This window comes from Impatiens glandulifera, chromosome 7 (genome assembly GCF_907164915.1).
Source record: "Impatiens glandulifera chromosome 7, dImpGla2.1, whole genome shotgun sequence".
NCBI classification, from domain to species: domain Eukaryota; kingdom Viridiplantae; phylum Streptophyta; class Magnoliopsida; order Ericales; family Balsaminaceae; genus Impatiens; species Impatiens glandulifera.
In genome coordinates, this window is record NC_061868.1 from 49,622,876 (window position 1) to 49,634,719 (window position 11,844).

General features: G+C 28.6%; 2 protein-coding genes across 9 annotated transcripts; both read right to left on the minus strand.

Moving 5' to 3' along the window:
• Window positions 1-2,148: 2,148 nt before the first annotated feature.
• Window positions 2,149-4,314, minus strand: LOC124945585 (protein NONRESPONDING TO OXYLIPINS 2, mitochondrial-like). 8 transcript variants are annotated; one of them, XM_047486049.1, is made up of 5 exons: window positions 4,003-4,313; window positions 3,806-3,921; window positions 3,108-3,168; window positions 2,573-2,655; window positions 2,149-2,400 (listed from the first exon to the last, which is right to left on the minus strand). In XM_047486049.1, exons 1-3 carry the CDS (start codon window positions 4,182-4,184, stop codon window positions 3,161-3,163), a joined length of 306 nt encoding a protein of 101 aa, XP_047342005.1. In that variant the 5' UTR covers window positions 4,185-4,313; the 3' UTR covers window positions 2,149-2,400; window positions 2,573-2,655; window positions 3,108-3,160. The 8 variants fall into 8 exon arrangements, with proteins under 8 accessions (XP_047342005.1, XP_047342000.1, XP_047342003.1 ...); XM_047486044.1 differs by having other exon boundaries at window positions 3,753-3,921; XM_047486047.1 differs by lacking the exon at window positions 3,108-3,168 and having other exon boundaries at window positions 4,003-4,314.
• Window positions 4,315-8,392: 4,078 nt separating this feature from the next.
• On the minus strand, window positions 8,393-9,445 carry LOC124910148 (metalloendoproteinase 4-MMP). Its single transcript, XM_047450764.1, has one exon. The coding sequence runs from the start codon at window positions 9,443-9,445 to the stop codon at window positions 8,393-8,395; it is 1,053 nt and encodes a 350-aa protein (XP_047306720.1).
• Between the last annotated feature and the right edge of the window lie 2,399 nt (window positions 9,446-11,844).

The window sequence follows — 11,844 nt, forward strand, 5'->3', positions numbered from 1 at the left end:
CCCTGATGAAACCCTAATGGAAACAAAAAATATAATGAACAGAAACACTTAACATTACACTAACATGCAAAAACCACCAATGAACAAAAAAGCAGAAAATGATAATGAAAACTAACCTTAATGACGAACGAGAAGAAAGCAGAAATGATCGGGCTTGACAAGATTCAGTGAAGAGAAAATGGGTTAGAGAGAGAGAGTCGGGCGGTTGAAATGAAATGTTATGAATTTTTTGAATATATAAGGTCTAGCGCGTGTGAGTATGCGCGTCTCTTCAACTTCCGTAGCGAGTCGGGAGGCACTTAGCGAATCAGGAAGTACTTAGCGAAACGGGAGGCACTTAGCGAATCGGGAGGCACTTAGCGAATCGGGAGGCACTTAGCGAATCGGGAGGCACTTAGCGAATCGGGAGGGACTTAGCGAAACGAGAGGGACTTAGCGAAACGAGAGGTCAACGAGCTCCAGCTAAGAGAAGATGGTTTGAATACGTTTTCGCTACTATATTTTAATAACGAAATCGAATTCAAACCATTCTCCTAGCTGGAGCTCGTAGTACTTAGCGAATCGTCAAGTACAAAATTTTTTATTGGTTTCATAGGTAATCTATCTCGTTTGACAAGGTATCAACAACAAAGTCATGGTTTTGAAAAGAACATGTGTTAGCAAAACAAACCCTATAATTTTACATGGAAACATTTAGATTCTTCAGAAAAAGTCTTTGAAGAAGCGATCGTTGAACTCCAGATAAGAGAAAATTGTTTGAAATTTATTTCTTTAGCTTAACGACTAACGAGATCAAAGTCAGCCAATCTTTGCTTATCTGGAGGTCAATGATAGATTCTTCAAAGACATTTTCTGAATAATCTAAATGTTTCCAATGTAAAATTAGAAGGTTTGTTTTGTTAACACATGTTCTCTTCATAACCATGAAGTGATGTAAATACCTTGTCAAATAAAGTTCATGATTAACTATAAATAACAAAAAATCTTGATACTTAGCGAATCGCGAGGTATACTTAGCGAAACGGTAAGTCCGTAGCGAAACGGTAAGTCCGTAGCGAAACGGTAAGTCCGTAGCGAAACGGTAAGCAGATCTGAAACGGAAACACATACGCTCTTATCAGACAGAGATTTTCTGCAAATATGAACAGATAACAAATAATAACCTAACGAAATGCTCAAACATGAACCAATATGAACCATATAAGAAATAAGAATCAACCAAAACGGAGAAAATGATGGACATAAAGGAAATATGAAAAAGATTTTGAAATGAAGAAAATGTAAACAAGAACATAACTGTTAGAATGAAGATCTACCTCGACGCCGTTCAAATAGTTAGAATCGGAGAACTCACATAAACCCTAGTATAAGAAACCTGCATGCAAAATAGATCTAGGGTTAGAAATCGGCAATAGATAAACATAAATGAATTAGTTATGTTAGAAGAGCTCTGATCGGGTTTGATTTGTATGGATATTGGAGGAAACGGAGATGTCGTCGCCGCCGGCCGCCGTCGTCGCCGCCGGCCGCCGTCGTCGCCGCCGGCCGCCGTCGTCGCCGGCCACCGTGAGTGAAGGAGAGAATTGGAGGAAGAGAGAGAAAAAAATTTAGGGAAATGAAATTATTTGGGTATTTATACAAACCTCTAATCCACTTCGCGAAACGCTAAGTGACTTAGCGTTTCGCAATAAGGGCAAAATTGTATAAAAAAAAATAGAACACCACGAGCGCAAAAAAAATTATAAAATTCCACCAGGTCAAATAAATAAGTTTGCAAGGTCATTTCGTCAAATTTCCCCCTAATTATATATTGGGTAAAATCTTGAGTATTATTGGTATCGGCTAAAAAGTTTAAATTCTAATATGGGTTGTATTTTACTATTTTATTCTTCAGTTTTTTATCATTTTATAATTGAAGCTGATTTATTTTATTCTATTAATTTATATAAATATATATAATAGTACAGTTGAACAGAAAAATATTAAAATTGAGGGATGAATATTTGATGTGAAAATTCAAAATGACAAGCCAAAACAAGTTGAGGAAGAGGAGATGCAAAATGACAAATTAAAATTCTACAGAAAACATTTTAACTTCAAGGGAAAAAAATATTTTAACATAAATATTCATGCTGTGAAAGATAAAACAATAAAAAATCGGCATTAAAATAGATTGACAATAAATCCTTATTTCTCAAGGTAAGATTTCATCTATCTCAGGTAACTATTATTTGAAACAAATCATATTGCACAACAATGAGCAATTCAAAATGGAAGTAATTCTGAAAACAGATTACAAAATCGTTGCTTTACCCAATCAATAGACAGTAATGAAATTCTTGCGAGGAGGAGTATTTGCCGCTCACAGGATCAATCACCTTGGAACTGAAAGACCAAGCTCTAATTCAAACCCAACAAAAACAAAAACAAAAACGCAAAATTATTAGCTATTTGCATCAAAATACATGACCTTGTTTGTGTACATGCTACAAATCAAAATACTAAATGGATGGATGGATAACTAGTTTGTTTAATCAAAAATTAAAATTGAAACATAAAAATATGATCGAACATGTTTAATCAACTCCTTGCAGTAAAACAGAACATAGCCCTCCTCAAGAAACAGCACAATTTATCACGTCCCATCAATTTCATCTGGGAAAAGAAGCACTCGGTCACAAATAATGCTTTGCACTTATTGTATGTATGTATGTCAATTATTGGTTGTGGGAAAACCCAAATTCACTTATTTAGTGACCACTGCCAAATAGTTATGAAAATGATGCATGATCATTAAGGAAAACAGATATTCAAATCTCACAGGGCTATAACAAATTGCAGAAATTGTCACTAAAGATCAAATACTAAGCTATGAAAAGGCATAGGAGGAGGGTTTGATGGGCTTTGAAATTTCCAAACATATTGGTACATAGTATTCCTAAACAAAACAGCAGATTCAACATAATGATTATAACAACATCAAGCTATCAATTGTTATTGTATTAATTGATGCCCTATTAAAAAAGTCTTTGACCCACATCCCCCTAAAAAAACAAGTCAACCTAGTAAGTAAAAATCATAAGTTTTTGACAAAACAAATTTCATACTTGACATTGTTGCCCTGCATGTCATGGAAAACCCCAAAATATTTCTTTGAAATTCATGTGCCTGCAGGAGCCAAACATTTCAGTCAGATCATGTGCACTATCCACTACCCCAACCCAAAATCCCCAAATCTTCTAACTAGGAAGCTTGTTTAGCAAAGCAAAACAAAAATACTAGGAAGAATCTTATTGAAGGTTTTGAAAATTTTAAACCTAGTAATGATAACAAAATTCACAACTGATGCCTATGAAAACCATCAAATTGTGCAACTACAAATGTTTCACAAACATGACAATTTCCCCCCAAATAAGTTGCAGTGTCCTACAGCAGTGACACCCTTAAGGCATCAAATGACAATTTATAAAGTTCATATCAATTGGTTTAGGTAGAATAGACACTATAATTGGGCAATGTTCAAAGGAACATATTGCACAACCACTTATGCATTTCTTAATGTGTGTATTATGATAAAACAATGGATGCAAAGACAAATAAACAGTGATTTACCCTAAATTCACCTAGCTATGACTAAAATACCACAAAAGCTAGCTATCATCGTTAGAGAAAACTACACATTCAAACAAATGCATATGAAATGCAACTCAGACGCATCGTCATATTGATATAGATGGAAAAGCAGCACTCACTCTCATATAAAAAAACAAATATTAGAGACCGGGATAGGCACGGTAGAGTGTACCCTGTGATAGAGCTCTACTGCTGGAAGTCGAGCTTAGGCACGAAATCATCCTCGACGTCGCAAGTGCACTGTGGAGTGGCAAAAGAGATTGTACACATCCAAGCTCCGATGGAGACCTATTAACAATGATGAAAACTTATAAGTCAATTGCTTCATTGTGTTCCTGGCAAAGTACATACCATAAGAGAAATAGATACCTGGAGAGGGAAAGACGGCGAAGTGGATTTGAATTGGATCTGGAAGGAATAGAGAACCTTGAGGAGGATGCGGAAGCAGAACTGTGAAGGGGGGACGAAGCTGTTTGAATGTTGGATTTAATGGCAGATCTGACAGATGAAATGGAGGCTCTGCTAAAGAATCTACTGCATGAAGACGCCATCTATACCAAACCGGAGATGAAACAGTGGTCTACTTCAACGATAAATGAATGGTTTGAGGAAGATCTAGTACCTGGTTAGGGCTTCGTGAATTTGATCCCCGCCGCCCGGAGAAGGTTTCGTGGAAGAAGAAGACTAGTGGGAAATTATTACTAATTGGGCTTTTAAATTATTTGGGCTAATTGTCTATATATCTTTCGGCTATTATGGGCCTCCAAAGAGTCCAAAACGGTTAAAGTTAATACCCTAAGCTTCTCGAGAAAGATTAATTCCACTAAGACAAAATTTAAAATATTTAAAACTGGAAAAATAATTTATGTACATACTGTAAATATATTTTATTTTAAAATGAAAGGGAATAATATATTGATTCATTTTTTAAAAAATTAGAAAAATATAATATTTAAATATTTATAAAATTAATGTATAAAAAAAAATATTTTAATAAAGAGAAATTATAAATAACAGGAATAATATTAACAACAAAGTTGACCGAATGATGGGTATTTATTCAAATTAACATGAATCACTAATCAAATTTAAAAAAAAATGGTCACACTCCATCTAAAAATAATGAACTCTAAAGAAGACTTTTGAGTTTAATCTTTGAAAACAAATCAAAATCAAAACGAATAAACTAAGTATTTTGAACACAATTAAACAAAAATAATTGGACTGACATGTCAAATTATGACGATTTTTTATAAATGATATTTGTGGTTTTGTGTTTTAATATACACTTTTGACTAAGTTTTTTATAGACATAAAACATGTTTTTTTTAGTAAATATAAAAAATTGATCACCTTCAACCTACTTTGTAAAAAAATATAATATTTCTCTATTATAAAATACTTTATTTATGTTATTTTATCTGAAAAAATATGATATAAAAATTTATGTGATAAGGAGTGCTTATTTTGAAAATTTCAAGCGTAATTAAAATAATCACATCTACAATAAATTAAAGGAAAATATTGGGTATTTATCTTAGACTTTGTTGATAAGTATAATAAGGAAGATATAATAGGTCATCACAATTCTTGTCACTTGCTTTGACATGTTAATAAGAAAATATAACTGCTTAAACTAAATTAAGACTTAACGTGGTGGAATCAATCACTGAAATTAGTTTAATGATATAATTGAATTTAAATATTCATAATACAATTTTATAATTAGCACATCCAAATGATTGATCAAGTAAAAACAATATTTTTTAAGATAAAGAACAGATGTCTCGAATTTATTTATTATTATAAAGAACTTCCCTACTAATTGATAAATCATTTAATATATATATATATATATATGAAGTGAAATATGTAATTATTATTATTTATTTTTCTATTAATTAATGAATTATATTTTTTTCTCTCTACATTTTTTATTTTATATATATATATAATATTTATTTATTTGTAGGAAAGTTAAAACATTTGTTTCATGACCATTTTAATGACTTTTTTAAATATTGTTTGGTTTGGTTTTTTTTGTCGTCCATATTTGAGTTAGTGTTGTGTTTGTTCGGTACGATAATTTATTTATTTGGATCGGATTTGCTATCTCAAATTTTTATAATTTGAATAATACTCTCAATATTTGGTGGGTTGTTTGTTTATACCATCCAATCGTGTTAATGATTATTTATCAAGTTCGTATTCATCTATTTCTTTGCAGCAAAGGAGATGATATTATCTTATCTAGAGTTGTTTTTTATTTTTCTTATAAAGAGTTTTTGAAATCTATCTTTCATATGGATCCTTTTATAGATATCTTCCAAAGGTTTTTAATGTGTTTCTCACTATTTTGACCATATTTGTAGATGGTCAAATATCATTTGTCAGAACTTTTTTCGGCGTTGGTTACCAACCCTCGAACAAAAACAATTTTGTTGCCGCTTAGAATTCTAGGTAAAGATTCTTCCGACACCACTTATTAGTTTGGTGAGTTTGCTCGCCTTAACATTTATTGATATTGGATTCAATTGAGTTCGTCTTTGGAGTTAGTTTGAAAAAATGTTGGATCAATTCTATTATAATCTTAATATTTGCAAATCTATATTATGTAACATCTAGATTTGATTTTTTAGATGTTATCTATTATTATTTTCAAATTAATGGTTCTTATTTAACTCCTTATTTGATAAAATTTCTATAAAAAATCTAATATTCATGCATTTTATTTCACTTTAAAGACGAACTCATTTGAGTTTATGAATAAAGAGTGTTAAAGTACTCAAAGCGAACGAACTAATGAAACGGTGTCAGAAAAATCAATATCAAATATTCTAGGTAACAGTTAAAATTATATTTAGCAGATAGTTGATAAATAACACCGAAAATGGACATGTCAAATTATAATTGATCATATATATGGTCGAACACCAGTAAAAATTAACCAACTTAAAAATAAGTCTAGAGAAGTCAATATAGACTTAAAAATATTATCGTAGAGACCAAAAATATTTCTCTTTTTAACCTTGTTGGAGACACTATTTTTTGACACTCGAATAAATAAATAAATATTGTTAATAAATAAAATAAATTAACATGATAATAATAAAAATAAATAAGATAATGTGTCAAAAATAAAATAAAATGTGTTGTAAAATAAATAAATGATAATAAAGGAGGATTATGATATTAAAGAAAATAAATAAAAAAAAAAATTATTTTTTTGAGGTTTATTGTAATGTTTAATTTTTTTTCTAGAAAAAAAAAAATAGAACTAAAATGGATCAAGAAAATGTAAAGAAAACAAACAAACACTTCAGTTTTATTATCAGTGATCCTATCCTATGTGACAAAAATGAAAGAAAATGCTACAATCAGAGCATCCAATATTTAACGTCAATACATCTTCACTAATCTCACTCTCTTCCTCGATCCATCCTACCACGTTACCGAATAATATATATGAATTATTATTTTGAAATTTGTAATTTTATTATTTTTGTGATTACTAATTTAATTTTTACATTTTAGAAAAGTTGAATTTAGGTTGAAAAATATAATTCGAATGGCGAAGAGGACAAAGCTTAAACTTGTATATTTTAAAACAATCGTCTAGTATTTGATCATTTTATATTCTTCAATTTTTCTTGAAATATTAATTGTGTAATTATTGTAATTTGTAGGTTGCCGTTAGGATTTTTTTAGACTGAAACTTTTTAAACATAGTAATTAGGTATATTTTGAACAACTTGGTAGAGGTTAGACAATAAATTTATTTTGTAAAAGGTATTAGTTCATTTAAAAGATGTTTTGTAACAAGTTTTATTGTAATTTTTATATTAAAATATCAATTTTATTTTTAAAAAAATAATAAATACCCACATACTTCATGTCTTTAGGTAATAGTTAATATTTCAATACACACTTAAACATCAATACACACCAAACACATTTCGGTGTATATTAATCAATACACACCAAACATATTTTAGTGGGTATTAATCAATACACACTAAATACATTTAGGTAGGTATTAATCAATACACACCAAAATATTTCGGTAAGTATTAATCAGTACACACTATACAAATTTTGGTGGGTATTTCCTCTTTACACAATTCCGAGTAAGGTTTTATCGAGTATTGGTGACTAAATATAAATCACTCGGTGTATGTTAATTCCGAAAAGAATTTGGTAAATTCTGATAAAAAAAAAAATAGTAGGTATTGCCCATTTGTTTACTAGTATAAATATTGAGAAACTCATTCAAATAATTGAAAGATATTTATAAGAGGGTTTCATATGAAAAATGAGTTATAGTAACTCTTTATTGGAAAAAATAATTGATATCCGATAATTTCGTCTTTTTTGCTGCTTAGAATACTCTCGAAATAATCACCAATATGATCACATCATATTAACAATAAACGAATCACCAACGATTAAAAGTATTATTTGAGTTATAAAATTTTGAGAAAAAAAATCCAATTTAAATAAATAAAATATTGAACCGAACAAAAACATAACGCCAACTCAAATTTGAAAGATAAAAAAAAAATAAAGTCACCCTCAAACGTTAGCAATTGGCAATTGGTTAGAAGACCGGCCCATAAGAAACAACTTTTCATCTTGTTTATAAATCCATTCATTTAAAAGCACTTAAATTTAAGTTAAATCCAAAGAATAATTAAGGTGTATATTCTATGTTAGATATATATAAATAATATTAAAAAGAAAAAAACCAAAAACTGAAAGATCATGCAACCATCATGGTGAACAATAATATCCCCATCACGAAAGTATATATCAACTTGGAAAATGACGTGGCATCCAATCTAACGGCCCAGCTTGAAAACGTATCCCATTCTAATAACGAACTCATCTTAAAATTCGGGTTTGACCCATATAACGCCTGCACTCCTCTCACGTCGTCAATTTTCAATTCAACTTTCCTCTTTCTCGGACTCAAACTCGGGTACATAATTGCATCATTATCCGACGAGTGAGCCAACCCGAGTACATGCCCGATTTCATGAGTCACAACCGATTCCAAATCAACGGCCACCTTTGATCTCTCTCTTTTAAAATCAACGGACCACGTTTCCGCCGAATCCAAATGAAACTTTCCATTCTCCGGCGCAAACGCGTGAGCTAAAATCCCTAAAACCCCATCGAACGGCTGTCCATCTCCATGATCGCCGCTGTAAAATCCAATCTTTATATCAGCCGTAGAATATTCCTCCGTCAACGTGAAGTTAACCGGAATCACATCCGACCATCGCGAAAACGCGCGATCAAATACACCCAATATATCGGATTTCGATATATAGTTTATCATATTATCCGGCGAGAACGCGTACGTTAGCGTCATCGGGTTTGATCGAGCCCATCTCGGCTGTCCGTAAAAGTATGCGTAGCGTTTTGTCTCGTGGAACGCGTGATCGCCGGCGGCGGCGTCAGAGACGCCGCATCTCGGTGACATGATCTGATTAACAGTAACGGAATCGAGTTTACCCGTTACAGTTAAACCTAGGTTTTTCTGATAGGAAACGACGGCGGATTCAAAACGCTCGTCGAACGCGTCTGTGAGATCGCTGCGTTTGAGATAACCGAATCTCTGGAAGTATTTTTTGAGCTCTGATATGCCGTTGACGTGGCTTCCTTTTCCGACGTGGATGAATTTGGCAAAATCCGACCAGGTGTGGTTGTTAGTTAGTTCTGTTATTGGCGGTTGTGGTAACAGGATTCTGGCGGGAAAACAATGATGAGGAGGAATGAAGAGAGAGATAATCAAGAGAGAGAGGAACATTGCAATTTTTTAAATTTTGATCTTTTGGTGATGGGTGTTTGAGAGTTGAATTTATATAAATATTTTGTATTAATTTAAGAATAATTATTACTGTATTTATGGGTGTTGAAAATATTAATTATTTGATGAGGAAACTTTTGAAAAAATTTGGAGAAGAATGGATGGAGAAAGTTAAGGAAGATTCTTTCGTGTGCGCCTTTTCATTTGAGATTCTGATTTGATTAATTGAATTTAATTGAATTGACTAATTAATCATGGTTCGGATGAATTTTGATTAATTTGCTTTTAACACTTACTTAATGACAGTATAATTAATTATTTGATTTTGACTTGAATTATAGCATTTATATATGATTTTTTTTATTTATTAATCATATAAATCCCTAATATAGATTGGGATTGGTCCAACGTTGTTGACTAGATTAATGTAATTAAAAATGAACATATGTATGGTATGGGAGTTATTTAAATGAAATTAAAATGTTTGGATGATTACGTGGTGGTGGTGGTAGCAACTGAATGGAGACATTCTTTTCTTGGTAGTTATTAATCACAAGATCTATCCTTAGCTTACGTTGTTCTTTTTCTTGGTCATACTCCAAGAGTCGTAAAATATATAGCAATGATGTTTGATTTGGTATGGGAGAATTGCATAATAAATTATTAATAATAAAAAGTTTTAACTTTATAAAAACAAAAACAAAAAAGTATTTGAATAAGTGATGTGATTCAGTCTAAAATTTAATTATATTGCTTTATAAAACAATTTACTCAATAAATTGTTTAGCAAATTAAGTTTTGTAAATTGTAATATCATGTATCCATTTCAATATATACAAAGTTCCATACAAAATAATAAACTTAGAGAAAAGAAAATATAAACACATAGAGTTTAGTGTATATGGTACAAATATGATATAAGTTATATATAAATATAAATAGTATATGTATTATAAGTTGTATGAGTTATTTTTGTTTAGTTTAAATTATAAAAAATAATATAAGTTGTATATGGTTTATAATTTTATGTTTGGTATATAAGTATAAGATTAAAATGATAATTTTATATTTTTAATTAATTAAAATATTAAAAATATAAATTTAAAATTAATTTTATATAATAAATATTTAATTATTATTATTCTTTTAATTAATTTTTATTATAACTTATTGTCTTATTATTATTTAATATTATAATTATTATATATAATAACTAAAGAAATTATAATTATAATATAAACTGTAAATTATATTTATTTAATTTAAATATTATTATTTAATAATTGTAATAAAATAAAGATAATATATATAATAAACAATATTTTTATAATATGATTAAAGTATATAAAATAATAATAATAATTAATACAATTATCATTCTAAAGATAAATATATATTTTAATTATAATATTGGATTATTTAAAAAATATATAATATTAAAACTATATAAAGTATATTTAATTTATTATATAATAATAAGTAGTATATAATATTAACAAAATAAAAAAAATAATTAATTCTATTGTTGCTTTATAAAAATTACATTTCCCAGGAAAGAAAAACTAAATTGTACATGACCATTAATTGAATGAAAATTAAAACTAAATTCATGAATTGAATCTGAACTTAAAAAAATAATAATAAGATCGATCAGGTGTAAAAGCTGAAATTCAAAAAATATAAAAAAAAAGCATTTAAAAAAATACGAATTTAATTAGTAAATTGCTTTTCCCATCTTTTCCCATATTCTCAATCCCGTCCCACTCCCTAATTAACTCAAAAATTACTTATTTATCTCTTTCATTTTTATATATTTACCTTTATTATCTTATTTATTTTACTTATTTTATTTTATTTAATAATTAAGTTTTTTATTATTACATATAATTAATTAATTTTTAATATTTTTTCTATTTTATTTATTTAATTAAATACAAAATATTATTATTTTTATATTATAATTGTTTAAAATATATAAAATATTAAAGTGTGTCTTGATTTAATAAAATATAAATATTTAATATTTTATTGTATTAATTATATATATATATTAAAATACTTATAAAAACAATAATTGAATGATTCAATTTTTTTTATAAATAAAATTATCTATTAAATAATAATTAATTTAATCATTAATATTTTAATTAATAATATTATATTTTATTAAATTAGTACATATTTCAATATTTAATATATTTTAAATAATTATAATATAAAAATAATAATATTTTGTATTTTTAATTAAATAAATAAAGTTAAAAAAACATATTAAAAATTAATTAATTAATTATATTTAATAAAAGAAAGTTAATAATTAAATAAAATAAAATAAGAAAAATAAATATATAAAAATGATAAGGATAAATAAATAATTTTGGAGTTTATTAAGGAATAAT